At 37.1% G+C, this 26,274-nt stretch overlaps 1 protein-coding gene across 8 annotated transcripts; it reads left to right on the top strand.

The window, feature by feature from the left end:
- ZNF322 (zinc finger protein 322) lies at positions 1–24,601 on the top strand. 8 transcript variants are annotated; one of them, XM_063097620.1, is made up of 6 exons: positions 401–481; positions 951–1,030; positions 1,152–1,244; positions 7,871–7,921; positions 16,990–17,061; positions 22,141–22,312. In XM_063097620.1, exons 2-6 carry the CDS (start codon positions 971–973, stop codon positions 22,246–22,248), a joined length of 384 nt encoding a protein of 127 aa, XP_062953690.1. In that variant the 5' UTR covers positions 401–481; positions 951–970; the 3' UTR covers positions 22,249–22,312. The 8 variants fall into 8 exon arrangements, with proteins under 8 accessions (XP_062953688.1, XP_062953689.1, XP_062953687.1 ...); XM_063097618.1 differs by lacking the exons at positions 401–481; positions 951–1,030 and adding an exon at positions 1–317 and having other exon boundaries at positions 22,141–24,601; XM_063097621.1 differs by lacking the exon at positions 7,871–7,921.
- Positions 24,602–26,274: the final 1,673 nt, after the last annotated feature.

Genomic DNA, 26,274 nt, shown 5'->3' with positions numbered 1-26,274 from the left:
ATGTGACTGGCGGGGGTGGGGCTGCGCCGGCGGCTTCCCAGCCCGGCTGAAAGGGTCGCGTAGCCGGCCTCGTCGGCCCGTAAAGCTCCTAGCGGGCGGCCTGGCCCAAATTCCCCTCGCCTAGCCGCTCAGGAGGATTTCCCCCTAGCTCTCGTCATTCCCCCGTGTTCGCTTTCCTTCCCTTCGCGAAGTTGGGCCCTTAAATCCAGCGCCGCGGAGTCTGCGGCCGCCGAGAAACTACTGTCCGGATTCTAGTGTCCGGGGAGTAACCGGAAGCTCTGTCTCCAGGCCGAGGGGCGGTGCCGGCGGCTGCTTGGGTAAGCGCGGCCCTCGGGGCCTGGGAGGGGCGCGGCCTTCGGGGCCCAGGGATGGGGGCGGAGCGGGCGGGACTGGAGACCCCGGCCGGGTGGGAGCAGCCACTGTTCCTGGACACCGCGCGGGGTCTAGGCCCCCTTGACGGCGAACGGAGATCTGAAAGAAGGTCAATGAAAAGTTGAAAGAGAAGCTTCGTGGGTTCATTCCTGGAAATGATAGTAAACGCTGCAAGGCTCTTTTCTAAGCAATATATATCTTTAATATATATATGTCGGGGAAAAAAATCCAAGGACGTTGAATAGAGTTTTTCCCCATCTTCAATACAGAGATTAGTTATATTGTAGTCTTAATATGTATATGCAGAAGAATCCGGTTTGTTTAATCATTCCATAACCATTTCATTTTGGAAACCTGCGTTATATATAACTTTGTGTTCTATACACTTATCACGTGCACCTTGAGGTTCGTAGTGGTAGAAGAATGGGTCCTTGACCTTAGAAGTTGAGATAATGCAAACAAAAACAATTAATAGAAGGAAAAAAATTAAAACAAACAAATAAGAGAAACAGGGCTAGGGCTTTGTTATGAAGTTAAAGTTAGTCATTATCCAAAAGGATTCTTGATATTTTGTTTAGAGTTGGTCGGGAAGAAACTGATGGCTACCAGTGGCAGGTACTTCTTGCAGGAGGAACAATGTAAGCAAAGGTTGGAAGAGGTAAGATACGGTTGAAGGTTGCTGAACAGACTGGAAAGTAAATGGGACCAATATTTAGGTGACCAGCTGTAGAAAAATTTCACAAAGTCGTCTTCAACAGTATTGATTTTTTTTCCTACAGGAGAGGGAAGAATTTATTGTTGTGAATGGTTCTGGACTAGAGACCTTTTACAGCCAACCAAAAGAAAGACAGTGTGGAACCTTTTTTGTTGTGGTGAGTAGGATACCTGGCTCTATGATTCTATATAAATGTGGACTGGGTGGGAGGGGGTAGTCTGGGAGGGGGAAGGGTGTTGGAGGACAGGAAGGGATGGGAGAAGATACATGGAAAAAGGGAATGGCCCTTTCTTAGCTCCTGAGGTAGCAGAATGATAAAACTAGGCCTGATCCTAGTTTATTTTCTATTTCGACATACATGCATATTTGCAATAGGCTTGCAGTAATTGCTTCTTGATTGACTTGCAGCACAAAGGAGCCAGTATGCTCAATGCTTAGGCAGGCTCTGGAATCAGAATATGGATATTTAAATCCTAGCTCTGCTACTTATTTGCTGTGAGATCTTGAGTAATTAAACTGTCTAAGCATCGGGTTTTCTTTTTTTTTCCATTGAAACATAACTGATTGTATATATCTGTGGGGTACAGCATTGAGTATCAGTACCTGTGTGCAGTATGTGGTGCTGAGCATCAGGTTTTCTGTCTGTAAGGTGCAAACATTGGTATTTGTGCCTATTTTACAGTGTTCTTGGGAGGATTAAATGAGATAATCCATGTAATGAAAAATAAATGAGGTAATCCCTAGCCTAGGGCCTATACAGTGAGCATTATCTAAGAAACAGATTTGACTTTGTCTGATTGTTCTATGCATTTTTTAACTGTAAGGGTAACTTTGAGCTCTGAAGTTCTGTGACTCAGCCTGTCTGCTTTTTCTGTGCCTTCTGACGCTAGGCATGAAAGAGTATCAGTCCTAGGAGGGGGAAAGAGAAGTGTCCTAGAGGAGGGTACCATGGAGCTAAGACCTGAAGGGTGCATTGGGTTTGCCAGATGGACCAACCAGGTCTATTGGCCTAGCCTGATGTATTGCTGCTGGGGCTTCAAGGATGACGATGGCCCTTTTTCTTTCTTATATTTATTTGTTCATATTTTTCATTCAAAAAATGTATTCTAGATGCTAGGAATATTGCAGTAAATAAAAGACTAAGTCCTAATCCTAATAGAAGTTGAATTCTAGTGGGAGACACAAGCAAATGAACAAATACAAACTATTTACCAAAAAGTTAAATGGTGAGAAGGGTTATGGAGAGTGGAATAAGAGGACACAGGCTATTTTAGATAAAGTAGTCGGTGTGTTTTGTTTTGAGGAAGTAATTTTCAGGCAGAGACATGAGTCAAATAAAGGAGCCAGCTGCATGGGGGAAGAACATTCTAGGCAGAAGGAACAAGTACAGAACTCTGAGGTGGCCTGTGAGGGTGAAGATAGCAAAGGTGCCACATTATGTAGGGCAGTAAAAACGTTGGTTTTTATTCTGCATGTGATAGGAGACAGAGTATTTTAAAGTAGGAAAGTGTTATGGATTACTTTGAGGTTTGACAACCAGACTAAATTTATTTTCTAGGTGCCAACATCTAAAAGACTTAGATATGAATAAGAAAATGATGTCCTTATTTTTTCTGATTTTTTTTTTTTTTTCTTAGTGCTCTGCACTTTATAGCCTGTTTAGGGCAAATATGATACCTTGGCCTTGATAACTTTAGAGAATAGTCTGATTGATTTGCCAGGCTGTAACCAACCTCAGAATCCTGCATTTCCGCTCTACTCTCCTTATTATTTTTTTTTAAAGGTGACGGGTAAGGGGATCTTAACCCCTGACTTGGTGTTGTCAGCACCATGCTCTCCCAAGTGAGCTAACCAGCCATCCCTATAAAGGGATCCAAACCCATGGCCTTGGTGTTATCAGCACCACACTCTCCCAAGTGAGTCACAGGCCAGCCCTCTACTCTACTTTTGAACTTAGCAATACTATACATTTTAACACACATTTTAAAAGACAAAACTCCCATAAACCCACCTTCTTATACCAGCTCTTTGTCTGTATGCCTGCATATCTTTACTTAGTTGTAATTTTGAGTTGGTATTCTTCCTTTCCTTCTAACATTTCTTCATAAGTTTTTTTCTGGTGTTTGCATTATCTTTACATTAACTGTTAACTGGCTGAGTGTTTTTATGTAGTTAATTATTTTAAATGGATTTTGAGCAAGGCTTTGTACAAGACTCAAGCACAGAGGATGGGCTCAATATGTGTTAGTGGTTTTGTGCATGTGAAGATGTAATTTAAGGAAATAATAGAACCTATCATTTATTGAGCATCTACTGCGACCTGGGCATTGAGCTTAGTCTATTACCAATAGTGTTTCCGCAGTTGTAGCAACTCTGTGAGGCACCTAATTATATCTTCCCTATTTTATCAAAAGGGAAATTGAAGGTGAAAGAAAGTAACTTATCCAAGTTCTCACAGCTATGAAAGAGCAGAGTGGGAATTTGAACCAAAATCTGAGTCCAGAGCTTAAACTTTCAGTTTTGAATACCATTATATACCAATCTTCAGCCACCATGTTTTTTAAAAACCAAAATAAAATACCTTTATTTTTTCCTTTATTATTATAGCAGTTTTAGTTTTATAGAGAAATTGAGCAGAAAGTAGAGATAGTTCCCATACCCTCCCCCCATCCACATTACAGTTTCTCCTATTATTGACATGTTACATTAGTGTGATACATTTGTTACAATTGTGAATCAGTATTGAAATACTATTATATTAGGGTTTCCTCTGTGTTGTACACTTCTATGGGTTTTTCCTAATGCATAATGTCATGTATTAACCATTACAATGTCATACAAACTGTTTTGCTGCCCTAAAAATTCTGTGTTCCACCTGTTCATCCCTCCTTTCCTCCTTCTCTCATCCCCTGAAATCCTGGCAACCACTGATTTTTTTCATTACCTTAAACATTTATCATTTCTTTGTGTTGTAAACATTCAAAATCCTCTCTTCTAGCTATTTGAAACTCTGTAATAAATTCTTGGTAATTATAGTCACCCTACAGTGCAATAGAACACTAGAGATTATTTCTCCTGTCTTTTTGTATATATTAACCAACCTCTCACAATGCTCCCTCCCCTCTACCCTTTCCAGCCTCAGATAAAAACCATTCTACTCTCTACTTTCTATGTGACCAACTTTCTTAGCTTCCACATATGAGTGAGAACATGTGATATTTCTCTGTTCCTGGCTTACTTCACTTAACATTATATCCTCCAAGCTCATCCATGTCACTGCAAATGACAAGATTTCATTCTTTTTTATGGCTGAATAGTATTCCATTGTGAAAATACCTTTTAATTTTGAAATCATTTAAGACACAAAAAATTGCAAAATAGTACAGAGAATGCCCATATACCCTTTACCCATATTCCATAAATGTTAACATTTTACCCATGTTTCCTTTATGATTCTGTGCATCTCTTTATATATTCATACACACACATGCGTATATGTAAATATTTTTCTGAACCACTTGAGAGTAAGTTGTAGACATAATGCCTTTTCTGCAACTGAGAGAAATAAGCCCTGAAGTCCTAAGGTATGTGTATTAGTCCATTTTTGTTATTTATAGCAAACTACTTGGAACTGGGTAATTTATAAAGAAAATGAAATTTATTGCTTACGGTTTCTGAGTCTGAGAAGTCCAAAGTCCGTCTGGTGGTGGTGACAGTGACCCAGCGGTCTCACATTGCAAGACGATAGAAGCAGAGAGAGCAAGAAAGAAAGACAGACTGTCCTCTTCTTTTAAAGCCCTCAGAACCACTCGCCTGACCACCATTTTTAATCTGTTCACTACTGTATAGTCCTATAATCCAATCACTTCCTCAAGGCTCCACCTTTCAATTACCATAATAGGATTTCCCACCCTCGTATCAGTCAAAGTAGTAGCTAAGTTTCTAATACATAAAACTTGGGGAACACGATTCAAGCTTCAGTGAGTTTTGGGGGAACATAATTCAATCCACTTACAGTATGTAATAAATTAATTTTTTTCTTATGCATGTACAGTGCTACTAGCTATATACTTTCCTTGGGAGAATTGAGAAAATAGTTACTCAGATACATTTTCTGTATGATTTAATTATCTCCAGAACTCTAGTTGAGAAAGCCTGTCTTAAATACTCAATGTATTTCCTAAAAAGAAAGATATTCTTTTAAATTACCATTATAATTATCAGAGTCAAAAGGGGCTGGCCAGTTAGCTCAGTTGGTTAGAGCACAGTGTTATAACACCAAGGTCACAGGTTCAGATCCCCTGAACTAGCCAGCCAGTCTCTATGGTTATCAGAGTCATGAAATTAATATTCATGCAGTACTATTATCTAATCTCTAAATCTTATGCAAGCTTAGCCAGTTGTTCCACTAATGTCTTTTATAGCAAAAGAAAAATAAAGTTTTTAATGGTCCAAGATCCAATCCAACATCACTCATTTTATTTAATTATAGTGTCTTTTCTATTGTGAAACATATTCTCAGACTTTGTCTTTCAAAACTGACATTTTTTGAAGAGTTTAAGTTATTTATTTGGTAGTTTCCCTCAATTTGGGTTTATCTGATGTTTCATCATGATTCTATTCTGGTTATACATTTTTGCCAAGATACCACAGAAGCGATGTTATATTCTCTTCACATCATATTAGGAAGCCCATGATGTTGCTTTCTCTCCTTACGGACAGTGTTAACTTTGATTGCTTGTTTAAGCTTGTGTCTTCCAGGTTTCTATACTGTGAATTTACTCTTTTTGCCTTTCTAATTATTAAATATCTAGGCAGAGATACTTTCAGATTGTGTAAATATCTTGATTCTCATAAAACTTTTCTCTTACTAGATTTTTGCCCGAAACAGTACTCTTCTTTTGATCAGGCGTGGTATTTTTAAAAACTTCATCATTGCTTCTACATTTAATTGTTGGCTTTTCATATGTAGGAAAACATTTTTTCTTCTCCCTTTCTTTATTCCCTTTTTTCTTATGAGTACAGATTCATGGGCTCTTGTTGTGTTACTAATTTATTATTATTATTTATTTTGATATTCGTACGTTGGCAGCCCCTTCATCTCGCTCTCTATGTCCTTTTGGCATATTGTTAACCACTTTTTGAGCACTTCCTTTCTTTCTGGCATAACAGGATGTTCCAGGCTCATCTTGTACTTTCCAAACCTTGGAATTAGCCATTTCTCCAAGGAGTTCTGATTCCTTCAATGGAGAATAGTCTTAGCAGCTAAGATCTGGGTGCTCAGTATGTTCATTACTACTAGGATTTGATTATTTTTATGACTTCTCAGCTGACATTACTGGGAAAAAAACACAGAGTTCACACATGCACATTTCTGTTTTCTTTATGTATGCTTTAAAACCTTGACTTCCTACTGATATTTGTAATTCCAGTTAAATCTTACAGTTCATTCTATTTAACCTTTTCCTTTCCTATGTTTGTAACATCCTCCTCTGATAGTGGGGAATCTAGGTACCATTATTCGCACTATGTTATTTGTTCAATCCTAGGAGACACATTAAGTAGTGTACCAGTATGGGTGGAAAATACCCTACTAATTAGAATTCAGTAATTGTTTATAGTTCCTTTTATCTTTAGTTTGAGTTTTGTAGTCTCAATACTGTGTTAAAGAGTTGAGTTTTTATCCTCTGCTGCGTGTTTATGTTATTCATTTGAAACAAACTCATTTGTTTTGTTTGTATTGCATTTTATGCTTTTCTCTCCCATTTTATCTCTTCAGTTTATTCATTTATTGCATATGTAAAACGTAACATAGTTCTAAAAGGAAGAGTGTATGTGTACGAAAACGTATGCTTAAAGAAATGTGACCCTTCCTCCACCCTTTTATACCAGTTCCATTTTCTTGTCCTTTCAGTCCCATTTTCACCTATCTTGTGATGATAACCAAACTCATTAGTTTCTTGTTTATCTTTTCTGAATCTCTTTTTGGCCAAATGGATAAATACATGCCATAGTTTTTTGTTTCTACTTTCTTACACAAAATGTAGCACACTTTTTTACACTTTGCTTTTTAAAATTTACAATCTATCCTGGAAATAACTGCACATCAGTTCACAAAGATGCCCCTCTTTTACAGCTACATAGTGCTTTATTATATAAGTATGTGGATATACCATAGTTTATTCAACCACTTTCTTACATATAGGCATTTATATTGTTTTAAATATTTTCTAATTATATTAACATTGCTACAGTGAATAACTTTATGCATGTTTATTTTCATATTATTAGAGGTATCTTCAGAGTCAATTTCTAGAAATGGGATTGCTGAGTCAAATGTAAATGCATATCTGGTTTTGTTCTGTATTGCCACATTTCCCTCCGGAGAGGTCATACCAATGTGCATTTCTTATAGCAACCTATGAATGTGTCTGTTTCCCTAATCTTAACAACAAAATGCATTGTCATAACTTTTGATGTATGTCACCATTGATTGGTGAAAAATGGTATTTCATGTAATTTTTTTAATGATGTCATTCTTTTAATAGACTATTTTTTTAGAGCACTTTTAGGCTCATGGCAAAATTAAACAAAGAGTAGAGAGAGTTCTCATATGTCCCCTTCCCCCCAAACACACACAGCACAGGGTCCCCCACTATCAACATCCCACACCAGAGTGGTATTTTTGTTACAGTTGGTTATCCTATGTTGACACATCATTATCAACCAAACTCCATAGTTTACATTAGGGTTTACCCTTCTTTTTTTTTTTTCTCTTTGCAGCTGGCCGGTTCAGGGATCGGAACCCTTGACCTCAGTGTTACAGCACCGAGGGTATACTCTTTATGTTGTACATTCTGTGGGTTTTGACAAATGTATAAAAACATGTGCACTGTTTATAGTATCATACAGAGAAGTTTATTGCCCTGCAAGTCCTCTGTGCTCCACCTGTTTGTTCCTACCTCCTCATTAACTCCTGGCAACCATTGATCTTTTTTATTGACATCGTAGTTTTGCCTTTTCCAAAATGTTATATAGTTTGAACATACAATATGTAGCTTTTTTAGATTGGCTTCTTTTACTTAGTAGTATGCATTTAAGGTTCCTCTGTGTCTTTTCATGGCTTTATAGCTCATTTCTTTTTAGCACTCACTAATATCCCATTGTCTGGATGTACCCACTTTACTTATCCATTCACCTGCTAAAGGACATCTTCGTTTCTTTCAGGTTTTGGCAGTTATGAATAAAGCTACTTTAACCATTTTTGTGCAGGTTTTTATGTGGACATGAATTTTCAAGGAGTGTGATCGCTGGGTTGTATGTTAAGAGTGTGTTTAGTTTTGTAAGAAACTGCCAAACTGTCTTCCAAAGTGGTTGTACCATTTTGTCTTCCCACCAGCAGTGAATTAGAGTTCATTTTGCCCCACACCCTCATCAGCATTTGATGTTGTCAGTTTTGGATTTTGGCCATTGATGAACAGGTAGGAGTATCTCATTGATGATTGCTTAATGAAATTCTTTAATGAAATATGATGTTGAGCAGCTTTTCAAATGCTGATTTGCCATCTGTATATCTTTGGTGAGGTTTCTTTCCTGTCTCCTTTCCATTTTTTTAATCCAATTGTTTTCTTGTTGGATTTTATGAGTGTATATATATACTTTGTAGATTTGGGCTATTTCATATACTTAGAATAACAGTCCTTTATCAGATATATCTTCTAGAGTTATTTTCTCCCAGTCTGTGGCTTGTCTTCTCATCTCTGACAGTGTCTTTTGCAGAGCAGAAGTTTTTGCTTTGCCTCCCACGGACTTGTTACCCCTTTTCCCTGGGTGATGGAGCCGCCAAAGATTACTCAAAGCCCATCTCTTCTGAGCAGTGAGAAGCCCCCAAAAGGGGTTAATCTCCCAGAACCCTCAAGATAGAGGCATTCCTTCCATTTGGGAAATTAACCACGAATTGGGGTTCTCTTCCCGCATTTATTCTCCAGACCAGGAATTTACAGGAAGAGAACATAGGTGGGTTTTTTGCTAAGTACAATTTAACAAGTTTAACAATAGAAGCTGGTAATATTCAGTAAGACAGGCAAGGTGACCTTCCATAATGCAGTTTGCAACAAAAGCTTGATTTTAGCAAATACTCTTCTTACAGCAATTTCCTAGTATCTTTACATATCAATCAGTAACCTGTCTGTCTTTGAGCCAGCAGCCTTGCTGTGTTACAATTCTTTATCCTACAACAGAGACTATATAGCCTGGGGAAAATTTCCTGTCCTTTGCAAGGTCAATATTTGAAACTGCAAGGCTTTGGAAAACCAGGCCCTGTGAAGTACGTTTGCTTTATGCATACTCCACGTAAGTTTTTAATTTTAATGAAGTTCATCTTACAGTTTTCTTCCACGGATCATGCCTTTGGTGTTGTATCTATATAGACATCACTCTATCCAAGGTTATCTAGATTTTCTCCTATGTTATCTTCTAGGAGTTTTATACTTTTGTGTATTATATTTAGGTCTATGATTCATTTTTTTTAATATTTATTTTAATTGGCAAGTAAAATTTATATATTTATGGTGTACAACATGATGTTTTGATATATGCATATATTGTGGAATGGCTAAATCAAGCTATTTAACATTTACATTACTTTGTATATCTCTTTTTTATAAGAAGAACACTTAAAATATCCTCAGTAATTGTCAAATACACAGGGTATTATTATTAACTGTAGTCACCATGATGTATAATAGATCTCTTGAACTTTTTCTGTCTGACTGAAATTTTGTATACTTTGACCAACATCTCCCTAATTCCCTCACCTCCCAGCCTCTGGTAACCACCATTTTACACTTTATTTCTATGAGTTTGATGTTTTTACACTCCTTATGTAAGTGAGGTCTCATGGTATTTGTCTTTTTGTGCCTGGCTTATTTTATTTAACATAATGTCATGCAGGGTTCATCCATGTTGTCATAAATGATAGGATTTTCTTCTCTTTATAAGGCTGAATAGTATTCCGTACCATATTTTCTTTACCCATTCATCCATTATATAATTCATTGGTAGTTAATTTTTTGAAGGGTGTAAGTTCTGTGTCTAGTTTTTTTTTTGCATGTGGATGCCTAGTTACTTCAGCACCATTTGTTGAAAAGACTGTCTTTTCTCCATTGTATTACCTTTGCTCCTTTGTTAAAAATCAACTGACTGTGTTTATGTGGGTGTATTTTGGGTTTCTCTATTCTGTTGCATTGGTCTATTTGTCTTTCTTTTGCCATTACCGCACTGTCTTGATTACTGTAGCTTTATGGTAAATCTTGAAGTCAGGTAGCATCAATCCTTCAACTTTGTTCTCCTTCCATATTGTGTTGGCTATTGTGGGCCTTTTGCCTCTCCATATAAAGTTTAGTATCAATTTGCCGATATTCACAAAATAAATTGCTGGGATTTTAATTAGGATTGCATTGAATCCATAGATCAAGTTGGAAAGAACTGACTTCTTGATAATATTGAGTCTTCCTGTCCATGAACGTGGACTATTTCTCCATTTATTTAGTCCTTTTTAAATTTATTTTATCAGAGTTTTGTAGTTTTCCTTATATTTTTGTTAGGTTTATACTTAAGTATTTCATTTTGGGGGGTGCTGATGTAAATGGTACTGTGTTTTTAATTTCAAATTCATCTTGTTCATTGCTGGTATAAAGGAAAGTGATTGACTTTTGTGTATTAATCTTGTATCCTACAACCTTACTATAATTGCTTGTTAGTTCCAGGAGGATTTTTGTTGATTCTTTCAGATTTTTACATGGATGAGTGTATCATCTATGAACAAAGACATTTTTTTTTCTTCCCAATCTATATACCTTTTATTTCCTCTTCTTGTCTTTTTGAATTATCTGGGACTTTCAGTACATTCTTGAAAAGGAGTGGTGAGAGAGACATGTAGCCTTCTTCTTGTGCTTAGCTGGAAAGCTTCTAGTTTCTTACCATTAAGTATGATTTAGCCGTAGTTTTCTTATAGATATTCTTTAAAGTTCATTTCAATTCCTAGTTATTTCATGTACTTTTAATTTGCCTAATTATGAATGAGATTGAACATATTTTTATATGTTTAAGGGACATTTTTATCTTTTTTGCATGAGAATTGTCTTGCCTGTTTTTCTATCAGGTTTTTATTATTTTCCCTCAATTTTTAAGAGATCTTTATGTGTTATGTATATTACCCCTTTATCTCAAATATTGTTAAAAATATTTTCTCTCAGTTTGTCCTTTGACTTTTGACTTTATTTTTCATGCAAAATGCTTTTATATTTAGTCAAATGATCAATCTTATGTAATGGATGGACAACCTTTCTGTTTACTGAGGATAAAGTAACATGGATTTTACCCATGTTTTCTTCTAGTATCTTATGGTTTCAGTATATTCATTCAGATCCCTGATCAACTTGGAATTGATTTTGGTGTATGGTATGGGATATAGATCGAATTATATCCATTTTCATATGGCAACCCTGATGATCTAGCATCATTTATTAAAAAGTCCATCTTTGCCCTGGTGATTTGAGATACCATCTTCATTGTATGCTAAATTTCTATATGCACTTGTATCTGTTTCTGGACTTTCTATTCTATTCTGCTTATCTTTTAATCTATTCATGTATCAGAACCAAATTGTTTTAATATTAGAGGCTTTATAGTTTATTTTAATGTCTCAGAGATAAACACTCAAGGCTTTTTTTTTCCCCTTGCCTCCTGGTATTCTTGCATGTTGGTTTGTCCATGTGAACTTGAGTAATATTTGTGTAGCTAAGGCATTAGTGATTTTTCTAAAGGGCTAGAAAGTATATATTTTAGGCCTTGGAGGCCATATAGTCTCTGTTACAATTACTGAGCTCTGCTTTGTAGTGTGAAAGCAGTCATAAACAGGACCTTAATGAGTGAGTGTGACCTCGTTTCAGTAAAACTATAAAAAACAGGCAGCAGGCCAGAATTGGCCTATGGGCCATAGTTTGCCAACCCTTAATCTACTTCCATAAAGAAGCTTGTTATTTTTATTGAGATTGTATTAGATTTATAAATCTTATGAGGAAATGACATCTTTATAATATTGTATTGTTCTATCTAAGAATAAAAGGTGTCTTTCATTTTTATTTCATTACATTTTTGGGTCTTTCAGGAGTGTGAAAGTTTTCCTCTTTATTTTACATAGTTATTGTTTAATTATTTCTGTAATGGATTGAATTAATTCCCCCCTAAACTGAAGCTTGAATTGTGTCCCCAAGTTTCATGTATTAGAAACGTAGCCCCCACTGTGACTGTTAAGAGGGTGGGAAATCCTGTTATGATAATTGAAATTGCATTGTTTGAATCAGTTTTAGCATTGGTTTTCTCTACGGTTTTCTAGTTATGCTGTCATATCTCCAAATTGTTTTACTTCTCCTTTTCAATTATTACATCTCCAATTGATTTCTCTTTTCTAATTGCACTTACTAAAACTTTTAGGTCAATATTTAATTAGAGAAGAGATTCTGACTACCCTTGTCTTGATCTAATCTTAGTGAAAATGACTCTAATGTTTCTCATTATAGGTGCTGGCTTTAGGACTAAGGAACATATATTTTATTATGTTAAAAGGAAATATCCATTAATTCCTACTTTCTTGAGTGTTTTATCAGAAATGGATGTTAATTTGTTTTGATTCTTTCAGCATCTATGGAGATAACTGTGGTTTTTCTCCATAGACCTGTCAATATGAGGTGTTATATTAGTGGGTTTTCTAATATCAAACCAATTTCGAATTTCTTGAATAAATCCCATTTGATCATGGTTTATTACTTCCTTAATGTGGTGTGGATTTTGTTAGTATTTCTCATATTGATAGTGATATTGGGCCATAATTTTTTTATACTCTTCATCAGGATTAGTTATCAGTGTTAATTCTTGTTTCACAAAGAATTAGGAGTTTTTTGTCATTTTTCAATGCTCTGGGAAACATGAGGCATCGGGTTTATTGGTTCTTTGCAGGTTTGTTACAGTTCCCTTGTGAGAGAGTCTGGGCCTAGTGCTTTTTTGTGGGAGAGTTCCTTGATAACTTTTTCTATTTATTCTGTGCAAATTGATGTTTTAAAACCTTCTATCTCTAATGGGGCCAATTTTGATAAATTATGTTTCTTGAGGAAACAATCTGTTTTGTAGGTAATCACATTTCTTTGTGTAAAGATCTGCAAAGTGGTATGTGTGTGTGTTTTCTGTTTCAGTGATTATTTTTCCTTGTCCTTATTTTGTAAATGTGAGTTTGCTCCCTTTTTTTTTTTTTTCTTTAAGTTAGCTAGTGGTTTATCTGTTTCTTTAAGTTTCTCAAAATAAGTAGGATTTTGATTATAGTTAGGTTTATTGTTTTTCTGTTCTCTGGTTCATTGATTTGTACTTTTATCTTAGTTTTCATTCTTATTATTTCTTTTGATTTATTTTTTTCTTAGCTTTTGATCTAAAAATTTCATTTTAATTCTTTTGATAAAAATGTTTTTAGACTGTATTTATTTGATCACTGCTTTAATTTTCTATACATTGTAATATGTGGTATTTTCAATTATGAATATTTAGAATTTCTGTTTTAAAAATTTTTTATTTCCCCTTTCACTGAAGAGTTGTTTAAAACAGCTTATTTTTTCCCTCATTTGAGAAGCCTTTTTGTTATTTGATATTTTAATAAATTTCTAATTTTACTGCAGGGTATTTCTTGTTAATATGTCATTTATGGAAGTTCTGATGCTTTCTTTATGACCTAACATATGACAGATTTTTTGTGTGTGAATTATTCATTCCTGCTTGAGAAGAAGGTGTATTCCTTCTTATCAGGGTGTAAGGTTCTATATAAAGCTACAAGGTGTACTTATTAATTAGATTATTTAGGCCTTCTGCATCATTACTTACTTTTGGTCCATTATGTATGTCTTTTACTGGAAGTGGTTGTTAGGTTTGGCAAGACGGAAAAGAGGGAGACTGCGCCTGGTCCTGTTTCAGCCAAGAAGCTTTATTCCACCAGCGTGGAGAGGAGACTGAGTCAGATCAGTTCCCCTGAACACAGGAAAGCAGGGGTTTTATAAGACTTTGAGGGAGGGTTCTGGTAGAGTTATGAGCAATTTTGGAATCAGTGGTATGTAAGGTGACACAGTCCTTGTGGTCCAATAACATCTGGTTGGTTAGGGTATAGGCTTCTGATTAGTATCACTGCTATATTTATCATTACTAAGCATTCCTCCCATCCCAGCCTGAATACCTGCTACCACAGCCCACAAGATGTTCCTTTGAGATAAGGGTCATGTTTACCCCTTCCCAGGAGAGGAATTTTGCTGACCAGTTCCTGGAGCTGAAAAGAGAAAGGGCGGGGGGAAGAGGGTGGAAAGTTGGTTAACATGGCTGTGCTGATGTTAAGCTGGCCATGAGGCCTAATAGTGGTTTGTTAAGCTCTCCTATTATTAATGTTTTTAATCTATGTTTCTTTGTATCTATTATAGTTTTTGCTTTGTAAATGTGGCTTCTCTAATTTGGTAGTAGATAATCATGACTGTTATAAACTTTATTATAATTTAGAAAGTGTTATTTATTATGTTTAATGCTTTCTGACTTCAACTCTACTTCACCTGATAAGAGGATCACAAGCCCTACTTTATAGTTTCTGTTTGCCTGGTGTTCCTTTTCCTATCTCTTTATTTTAGCCTTTCTAAATCACTTTGCTTTAGATGTCTCTTGTAATTAGCATATAGTTGCTAAGGTGGAAATCTTTTTCTTTTAATAGGTGTCTTAAACTCATTTATATTTATTAATATAGCTGATGTTTGGTCTCAGCACTGCCATATTATTTATGTCATAGTTGCATTTTGTTATATTTGTCCTGTTTTTTCTACACGGTATGTTTTCACTGCTCTTTCATGATTTTTTTTATGCTTGATTTTTATTACAATGGCTACTTTTGTACTTAGATTTTTTTTAATGCCTTTCGTTCAATTTTTGTATCTAACCTTTAATTATCTGGTTTTTTTAGTTTTAACTAAGACCTGCCATTAATACAATAATCAGTGAGATTATTTTACTTTGTTTTTTCTCTCTTTCTTCTCCTGTTAATTTTTAGTCGAATTATTTCTATTTTATCAAATCATAAAATGTTTATCAAGATTGCTAATTCAGTATCACCTTCCTTTGTCATTGTTCTATGGTTGATTTTTTTTTTAAACTGGATGGCATTTTTAGACGACAATGGGGGTGAAGATTGTGCCTTTTATTCAATTTTTCTTCATCTTGAGGGACATTAAATTTCTCCTTTTTCCTTTTCTCCTTGCTCTGTGGTTCCCAAAGGGCTCATCTCTCTTCCTTTTTACTCTCTTTTTTCCTGAAGAGTTGCCTTTCCAGGACTGACTCCTTCAAGTCCTGTGTGCACACTTAGTCTCTTCCCTATATCCTCCTCTGATTAGAACTCTAATTTTTTTTGTACTTAGGGTGGGTCAGTGAGCTTTAGGTCAGTTTTGCTCATGGCTAGGTCTCTTTCCCACACATTCCCAGATTGCCCTTGCTCTCATTGATAGTTTATGGTTAGAATATGAAAGACATATCACTGGGATTTGGTGATGTTGTGGGCTTTATGTAGTAGACTTGTTTTTCTTTCTGTAATTATTGCTTTTAAACGGTGTATTGAGAGATTTGGATCTCTGTAGCCACCACTATATCCCCTCAGACTTTGTTTTCTTACCATGATCTTTGTATTTCCTCCAGAGATATTTTGTGAGGTTTTTTCCCCCCTATATTTAAGTTAGTTTTCTGTCCACTGAGTTCCATGAGAAGTCATTTTAAATAATTGGTGTCGAAGCTCATAGGTTTTTTGAAAAGTCTCAGTTGAGAATTATGTTTTGCAATTTCCCTTACTTCTGTGTTTTGAACTGCATTAAATGCAGGCCAGGAGATACTGAAGGGGACCAAAAAAAGAAGTAAACTCATTGCTGGCTAGGTGATGTTTTAAGTTCTGGTCTTCTCTAATATACATGCTATTTACTTTTCAGAGTCCTCAAATAGCTGGGCCATGCATTCTGTCCAGATGTCGTAGTTGCATACAGTGGGAAAACAAGGGTGGTGTGTATTTACTCCATGTTACCTGGAACTAGAACCATGAAACATGTCATCTTAATACTAGCAGCTAGGGGCAAAGTGTCATAGAGAATCTCAGTTGTATGTTGTCCTACATTGTTTGGGTCTGAGAAGCTCTGTTTTTGCTTTTGATCCTCAGTAACAGAAAGGTTGTTGAGGGTACTGAAAGTCTCAGTAATCTGAGCATAAGGCATGTCAAAGCTTCTGAAGGAAGAAATCAGTGGTTAAGTCTGGGCTTTCTAGCTTCTTTTTGTGCCATAGTTAACTGCCTCCTGAGTTGTTTTTGGCTGAAATATAAATCAACTTAGGCTGTCGTAAATTTTGAATAACCCAAATAGTGATGATTGCATGGCTTCTAGGGAAGAAAGGGTGCTGGTAGTAAAGTAGTGATTTTGTTATAGTTCCAAGTGTACTTTGTAGTCCCTATTGTAATTTGGATCAGGGCAGCCTGAGTTCCTGTGGAGAAGATGATGCCTTAGCTTTTTTCATTGTACCACTGAGAGTTTGTGTTAGGGGCCCTTCAATGTTGTTATAATCCCAAAGGAAGCTATAGATTGTGCAGATGGATTGTAGATTATTGCCTTTTCTGTAAAGTGTCATATAGGATCACCTAGGACTATGGTTATCCCGTACAGGATTGAATTTATGCGATTATCTTGGGGGAAAGAAATGGGTGAACTACCCATTTATGTCCTTTGAGTGTAAATGATCTAGTGCCAAATCCTCTCATTTATTGCTTTTTATCCTTTTTTCATCCTTGTGCTTTACAGAATGCTATCTTACTTGAGAAACTAAATTCTCAGGACCAGGAAGTGAACATTTTCTTCCATACAGATTTCTTGGTAAGCTACAGTTTCTTGAGTCTTTTGAAATGTATTTTTTCTCTCCCAGACTGAATGGCATCAGAGTAGCTCCCATTGCCTGTGGCATTCAGTCCTTTTTCTTTGCCAGATAAGGAGAGAAATAGAATTTCAATATGAATTCATATATGCACTTAGCACGTGCTTGTTAAGCACCAGCTGTGTGCCTGGCACTATATATACTAGGGAAAGAGCATCAAACAAAACAAACATCTTTGCCTTATTTTAGCAATATATAATAAACTAATAAGTGAATTATATAGTATTTTATAAGGTGATAAGTGCCGTAGAGAAAAATAAAACAGAAAAGGGGGCTAGGGAATGCTGGGATGTGTAGGCAATGCCCAACTTTAAAGCGGGTGGTCAAGAAAGGCCTCCCTGAGAAGCAATATTTATAAAAATATTCACTGAAGGAATTAAGAGAAAGCCATGCACACACCTGGAGGGAGAAGGCTGTAGGCAGAAGAAAGGAAGGGCTAAGTTCCTAAGGGGAGTATGTTTGTATGAGGAACAGCTAGGAAACTATTATAGCTGTATTAGAATGTGCAAAGACAAGAAGAAAGGTCAGAAAGGCAATGACAGGGACTGGTGGGGCAGCTCAAATGGGGACTCTTGGGCCATTGGGAGGACTGAGTGGGAAAGGAAGCCATTGAAGAGAACAGAAGAATATAATCTGGCTTTGGTTTTAACAGCATCACACTGGCTGTGGGGTTGTGAATTAAAGTGTAGTAAGGACAGTGGTAGAGGGATGGTGTATTAGTTTGCTATGGCTGCCATAACAAAATACAATAGTCTAGGTCACTTAAACAACCAAAATATATTTTTCATAGTCATGGAGGCTAGAAGTACAAGATCAAGGTTTCTTCTGAGGTCTGTCCTTGACTTGCAGATAGCCAGCCACCTTCCCACTGTGTCATCTGATGATCTTTGCTGTGGGTGTGCATCCCTGGTGTGTCTCTATGTCCTAATCTCTTCTTATAAGGACACCTGTCAAACAGTATTAGGGCCCACCCAACAGCCTCATTTTAAATTTATTACTTTTTTAAAGACTCTATCTCCAAATACTGTCACATTCTGAGGTAGTGACCAATGGGGATTGGGGCAGATGGGGTGGGGCACACAATTCAGCCCATAACAGATGAGAGCAAGTTAGGAAGTTGTTATAATAATGCAAGTGAGAGATGAGAGTGATTTGGACTAAGGTGGTAGCACCAGAAGTTGGTGAGAAGTGGTTGGATTCTGGATGTGTTTTGAAATGGAGCTGACAAATCTGTTGATGGCTTGATTGTGGGTACGAGAGAAGAGGGCATGATGACTCCAAGGTTTTGGTTTGAGGAAATAAAGGATGAATTTGCCATAAACTGAGATGAGGCAGATGATGGGTGGAGTAGATCTGGAGATCAGCCTTTTTGTTGACTTCCTTTGACTACAAGGCAAGAGCAGACAGTAGGTACTTAGCTCTGTAAACTGAATTTAGTAAAAGAAAATAAGAGTAGTGTTCTTTGGGATACTTTAGGCTTTGAGGATTGATTGTGACAGTGCTTAGTACATTGTATATTGTTGTTAGTGGTTTTTCCGATAACTGTTTCCTTAGAGGCATGGATAATCAAAGCTGTGTTTTCTGTGGATACCTGCCATTGCAGGCAGTCCCTTAGAACTCTGAGACCCACTGCATGAAATCAACAGGGTGAACTCTGTGACTCAGCATCTTGGTAATTACATAGAATAGTCTTCATTCTCCTATATCATGCGAACAGAAACATGCTAATTTTAAAGATACTTTATTGGCTAGCAAGGGTCATTCAAAGGGTCAGATTTGTCTATTTATTTCCTAGCATACCCATTACCAAATGAGCAGAGAGAAATGGTCTTGAAGTCTAAGGAGTTCTGTGACGTTATGAAAGTCACCTGAAAAATGTAATTTCTAAGACAGTTGAGTAGCTCATGGAGATATGATAGAATATTTCAAATGTGGGATTCATAGTCATTGTATTTAACAAAAGTATGTCTGTTTCGTTTAGCATACCTACTTCCTTCTCTCAATGACTATTTGACTTCCCTACTCTTGTTAGCCTTGCAGCACATTTTTCTCCCATTCTCTCCCTCTGTGGTCACAATGCTACATTTCTTGTGGATCTGTATGTCTTGAATCTGAAGAAACTACACTTACTCCCACCCCATTCAGTTCTTTTTCCTATCCCCTTAAACTAAATTTTAGAACATGTCTGAGTTGATATTTGAAGCCTTGGTGTATCTTTTTCTATTTATAAGTAACTTTTTCTTATTACAAGAGCAGTCTCTGTGCCTTTCACAAGGAAAAGCATACAAATTGCTGAATGAAAATAAGAAAACAGGTTAGCAAAATTGATGAAACAGAAAGTCATCCATCATCTCTACACAGAGATAACCATGTTAGTATCGTGTCTTCTAGATCCTTTGGACTCACTGTTTTCTCTGAGTGCAGGTGTTCATTTGAGTTCTGATCCATTACACTTACTAGTATGCTATATTCAATGAGCTTTAATATTGTTTTTATTTACAAGTGCATATGTAGGTACCAGTTCAATATCCAATTTCTTGGAAACTAGACCTTCTTGAGAATGTAATGAACTGTATGTGTACTCTCCCCCCAGAAAAATGTACATACACCAAACAACATTTAGCAGTCAATTTGAAAGGTTTCATACGTTATCTAGTAGTCCATGGATGCCAAATAAGAACTTCTGTTCTAGGTTTGAGCACTTGCTATTCTCTAGGCACTGTCCTAGGTGCTGGGGAAACAGCAGTGAATGATATGAACAAAAAAATCCTTTTCCTTTAGGGCCTTACATTCTATGGAGAAAAACAAAACAGGAAAGGAGAGAGGGAGTGTTGTTTATGTAGGTCAGCTGGGATGGACATGTATTATTTAGAACAGGATGATAGGAAATGGGCCTCACTGAGAATGTGACAGTTGAACAAAGATTTGAATGAATTGAGGGAGGGAGCCTTGAAGATATCTGGAGGAAGAGCACTTCAGCGTATATAAAGATCCTGAAATAGGGGTGGATCTGGCATGTCTGGGCAACAGCAAAGACCCAGGGTGACTGGAGTGCAAAGAGACTGAAGAGCAAGGAAATAAGTCAGAGTAGTAAGTAGGAGTCAAATTTCTTAGGGGTGTGTAGGTTTCTAACAGGAATAGTTTTGGTAGAGAGGTGAGGGTGAACGTCTAACTGGTGTTTGTTCCGGAAACCTTGGAAGACAGGAATTGGAGAAAGCAGATTGATTTCTTTTGAAGAGTTTTGCTGTAAAGAGGAACAGAGAAATGGGACAGTAGCTCAATGGTGAGGTGGCTGAGAGTTTTCTTGTTGGTTGTGCTTTTGTTTTTTGGAAAAGAGACAATAGCCAGTTTGCTAATTAGAATGATCCGGTAGAGAGGAATAAAATAAGACAGGAGAAAGAGGGTAGAGTTGCTGGAATGATGTCCTGGTGAAGAAAGGGGGTGGAATTGAGCATACAGATAGAAAGTCTGTACTTAGACTAAGTAGGGACAGTTTGTCATCCATGGTAATAAAGGGAAAGATGGAGTACATGACCACACTTAACAGAGATTGGTTGATGTGGTGGTGGGAGCATGTGGAAGGGTTTTTTTGGGGGGGAGGTGTGTTTGTGTGTGCACTCGTGCACACGTGTGCTGTTATTGTTTTATTTGCTTCCATTTTATTAGTAAACTAGGAAGCAACATCGTCAGTTATACTTCTTAAGTGAAGGATGGGGTACTGAATGTATGAGAAGAGGGTCAAACATATGAAAAGATCACTGAAGAGAGTAAGTGAGAAGGAAATGGAGAATGGCTTCTCCCCTTGTGTCTCTCATGTTTCTTCTTTAGTATATTGTTGGCATTTGATAAACATAGTGACTCATTACTCCCTCTGAACTTCTCTCTTGAATCAACCCTACTTTTTTCATTAGCTTTAGCCTACGATTGTGTATTTCCTGTTGGCCATGACATCTTTAACTTATCTAGTGGTGTAGCCCTAGAGAAAACAGGTCCAGAGTAGGCATATCTCAAATCTCTCTTCTTCTCTCTCTCTCCTTTTTAATCTCCTGGTCACTTGAAGATGTGGTTGTCTCCCTTATCCAGGAGGAGTGAGAGCATTTGGAGCCTGAGCAGAGAGCCCTTTGCATAATGCTACAAGAATTATATCCTTATGGCCTTCCTGTGTGTAAGGACTTATTTTTTTAAGATGCTCAGTCCTTACATGTTTTTATATGTGTGCATCCCTCTAAGCTTCAGAATGAGAACAACAACAAAAAAATTTTTCCACAGCTCTTCACTATACAAAGTAAAGCTTAGTATAAAAGCTGTGTTCAAAGCCTAGGCTTTTATCTGTGATCATGCAGGATTTCTCTTTTTGAGCAAGGTTTGTGCTTATATGTTCATACCAAATCAGAATCTTAATCTTTATCATGATGACAGTGATGATAAGAGCTAACGCAGAATGCTTACCAAGTGATTTACAGTAATTATTATTCAACTCAACCCTGTAAAGTAGTTTCTGTTATTAATCCATTTTAAAGATGAGGAGACGAGGCACAAAATGGTTAAGAAGCTTGCCTAACGTCACACAGCTGGGATGATAGAGTCATAGGAACCTTTTTCTCTCTCTGGGCATGAGAATTTTAATGGTCATTAGCCACTTCCTTCCAAACATTTTACAGAAAGGACTGCAAAGATATTCATTCACACTCCCTTTTGGTTTGCTTTCTTCAACAAGAGGCATTCTAATTATTAGACCTGTCTTGACTTCTCAGCTGAAGCAAGGGGAGAAAGAAGAGCACTGGTTTTGAGATGACCCAGGTTCATAAATGAAAGAGTTCTTACTGGTAGTTTCCTATGTGTATTGCTGTTCAGTTTTATATTAGCAAAGAGGAAAACTAAATAACTGAATTCAATCTATGCAGAACCTAGAAGACTTAATGGACTCTGATATAGAATTTTTATCTTTTCTGCAGTGATTTTAATTTTGAGAATTTTTTTTGTTATAGAAATATAAATAATATTTCTACTTTGTCTCACAGGATTGGAAAAACCAAGTGTATATGATGCTGGAAACTTGTAGAGGCGAAGTGCTCATGACTGAAAGGCCTGAAACAGATGTATCTTCCAAGTTTGGATCAAGAGAATGACTATGAAGGCAATGATGGGTCAAGAAGGCCAGTGGAAAACTCCCTAGTTGAGAGCCATAGAAAATGTACATTTCAGAAGAGAGATGTAATCAGAGAACTCAAAAAAGGAAAATACAACATGTATGCCCTCAGAAGGGTAAAAAGATTTTTATTCATGTGCATGAGATTCCTCATTTAGATGATCAGATATACCAGTGCCTTGAACGTGAGCAAAACCTCTGTGAAAACTTAGCTCTTATTATGTGTGAGAGAACCCATACTGGGGAGAAACATTATAGATGTGATATGTGTGAGAAAACCTTCATCCAAAGCTCAGATCTTATTTCACACCAGAGGATCCACAATTATGAAAAACCTTATAAGTGCAGCAAATGTGAGAAGAGTTTTTGGCACCACTTAGCCCTTTCAGGACACCAGAGAACACATGCAGGTAAAAAATTCTATACATGTGACATTTGTGACAAGAATTTTGGTCAGAGCTCTGACCTGCTTGTCCACCAGCGAAGCCATACAGGTGAGAAACCGTATCTATGTAGTGAGTGTGATAAATGCTTCAGTCGAAGTACAAACCTCATAAGGCACCGAAGAACTCACACAGGTGAGAAACCCTTTAAGTGTCTGGAGTGTGAAAAAGCCTTTAGTGGGAAATCAGATCTTATTAGCCACCAGAGAACTCATACTGGTGAAAGGCCCTACAAATGTAATAAGTGTGAGAAAAGTTACCGACACCGTTCAGCCTTCATTGTACATAAAAGAGTTCATACAGGAGAGAAGCCCTATAAGTGTGGTGCCTGTGAGAAATGCTTTGGCCAGAAATCAGACCTTATTGTGCACCAGAGAGTCCACACAGGTGAGAAGCCGTATAAATGCTTGGAATGTATGAGAAGTTTTACTCGGAGTGCTAACCTTATTAGGCACCAGGCAACTCATACTCATACTTTTAAATGCCTTGAATATGAGAAAAGTTTCAGCTGTAGCTCTGACCTTATTGTGCATCAGAGAATTCATATGGAGGAGAAACCACATCAGTGGTCTACGTGTGAGAGTGGCTTTCTCCTAGGTATGGACTTTGTTGCCCAGCAGAAAATGAGAACTCAAACAGAGGAGCTACATTATAAATACAGCGTATGTGATAAAAGCTTCCACCAGAGCTCAGCCCTTCTTCAACATCAGACAGTACACATTGGTGAAAAACCATATATCTGTAGTGTGGGTGAGAAAGGTCTTGAGCTCAGCCCTCCCCATGCATCGGAAGCCTCACAGATGTCTTGACCAGACAAGAAGTTATAATACCATGGAAAAAAACAATGTATTTACATGTTAGAGAACTCATTAAGATGAGGAAACTTAGGCAAATCTCAGACTTTCCTTAGAGCTCAGACTTCAGTGGAGACCAGAGAGCCTGCGATTGTAGGAAATGTGAGAAATGTTTTACCCAGAGAGCTACCTAACAAAATTATCAGTCACTCCAGTGAGAAACTACAAATGCCCTGAGTTTGGGGAAACCTTTAGTCTAAGCTCAAGTTTGATCATTCACAAGAGGATTCATACAGGTGGGAAACCTTAAGATGCAGTGTGTGTGAGAGAGCTTTCTAGCAATGCTCAACCCTCCTCATTTCAAGAGAATTCACACTGGAGAACAAGCATTTTTAAATGCCTTCAGTGTCAACAGTGCTTCTGACAGTGTGCACATCTCATTGGACATCAGAAAACCCACCCTGGGGAGAATCCCCAGCAAGTGTGAAAAAAGCTTCTAACAGAACTTTGACTTTCTTACCCATCAGAGAAGTCATACTGGTGAAAAATTGTATATTTGTCTTTAGTGTGGCAAAAGCATTAGTTGGAGAGCCTTACTTGGGTTTGCTCCCCCCCCCCAAAAAAAAAAAATTAGAGGAAAGACCTTACTGGTGTCTGGATTAGAAAAACTTGTCAGTGATCAGCTCTTGTGGTACATCAGGGAACTCACATAAATGAAAAAACCCATAAATACCATGAGTCTGAAAAACAGCTTTGCTAGAAGCTCCAATCTTATTGGGCCCCAAAGAATCCATTCTACAGAGAAATATGCTCCAGTGAAAGCTCTTAATTGTGGGTGAGAACCTGTGTACATATAATATGTATGAGAAGAATTGTTCTCATAGTTAGTTGACCCATGTGATAGAGATGACTTTTAATGGAGTCAGTATGGAAATAGTTTTTTAGATACCCACAAGTGTGTTCTGGGAGGAGCTAGGGCAGGTCAGAGTAGCCCTGACGGGTAACTCAGGTAAAGATGCTTTTCTTTTATCTGAACCACTTAATGATTACTTTCACTTTTTTAAATTCAGAAATCAAATAAAGGAAAGGACTGTTACCTTGTGGTAGGTGTGGCATGTGTTACTGTTGGGGGAAAGGAGTATATTAACTTTGGCTCTGTTGATTTTTTTACCTTGTCTAGAATGGAACTCGTGTGTTGATAGTAACATGGGAATCTTTTGCTGGCAGTGAAAAGAACTAAGAAGCTAAAGAGTAGTTATCCTAGATCAAAATTCTTTCAATAGTTTCTCCTTTGCAGGACCAACCTCATAAATAGGCAGAATACCCAGCTTTTTACGTAGTGTGAGTTGAGGCATACCCTCAAAAGTTTTCTTTCCCCTAAAATATCTTTCAGGTTATGACTGGTATTTGAAATTTCAATTTTAGAGATTCATTTCTTTTCAACTCAAAATACAAATTCCAGGATATAATGGCTATGTTGTTAGTAGCCATATTTTTGTTACTTTGTCATCTCTTTCAGTGATAGATACCCTCAGTCAACTCCTAACGGAATGGCTAGGGGAAGACTGAAGAAGAATTTGAGTGAGAACAAAGTAAAAACCATGTAATGATGCGTTATTAATAGAGGAGCAAGACTTTCTTATTTTAAGTATCCTGACTCCCAGAGTTGATATTTTCAGTCCGTTATCCTGATGTTCAAAGCAAATAAAGCCCCATAATTATACGTCTTTCATTTATTTAAGTTCTGCCAAGGAAAGAGAAAATACCTTTTAATCCCAGGGAAAGGAATGCAGTCGCCACAGATGAGGTATATATTTAGCGTAGAATTCAGGATTCTGATTGCTAGAAGGGAAACGTAGTTGGTGGATTCATCAGCGGTTTAAGGATAAGCACTTGTCTCTAGTATAATGGTATAATTATGATTGTCTTCAACATTCTCTAGAAAAACTGTAATTAACCCAGGGATCTACAAATGGTCACTTCTCAGTTTCTTCCCTCATATTAAAAGACATTTAATACGAATACTTCCGATTGTGAAGTATTTGGGACTCTGTAGACTGGTGCATATTTTGTTGGTAGTCTGAGTCCTCTGGATTTGGTTCGATTTATCTCATCAGATCCCTGAACTCCAGAGGGTATTGGCATTTGGATTCATGGATCTGACCAACTGCTACCTTGTGTATTGCCCAAAGCTTTGATACTAATAACTGATGATTATGATAATCTTAGGGCCAATGGATATAGCTCGTAGTGGTAATAAGGAATCTGATTCTAGGGTATTTTTTCTTTTTTCTTTTAGAAAACAGATTCTGGAAGTTTATTTGATCTGACGTGTTTCAGTAATTTTTATAAATAGCTCTTGTACCAAGAAAAGTTGCCATGTGTGATAAAACACACAAGGTGTATTTTTTTCTCTTTGCTGAAAATCATGCCTATCACTAATATATGTTTGACAGTTGTAATACTTAAAATAGTATTGGGTGTATGGCATGGTGGTGATGAAAATTAAGCTTTATGGCTACTTGTTAGTAGAAAGATCTTGGAGAAGAGGACAAAGTTAGTATCATTAGCAGGGCAATGACTTCCCCTTCTTTTGATTAATCTTACTAGTAATTGTCTCTAGTCTTTAAGAAAGTTAGCAATGGAGCATCCCTCAAACAGAGAACTTTGGGGGTGTGAAACAGGTCTGAGGAGTTTTAATGATGGGGGGAAAAGGTGTTGGTATTATTTATATAGCATAACCTGAGGTTGGAGAGGACCACTTGGGAG

Source organism: Cynocephalus volans, chromosome 5 (assembly GCF_027409185.1).
Source record: "Cynocephalus volans isolate mCynVol1 chromosome 5, mCynVol1.pri, whole genome shotgun sequence".
Taxonomy (NCBI): domain Eukaryota; kingdom Metazoa; phylum Chordata; class Mammalia; order Dermoptera; family Cynocephalidae; genus Cynocephalus; species Cynocephalus volans.
Note: the sequence above shows the minus strand (reverse complement) of the source record. Positions and strands in the feature narration are given on the sequence as shown.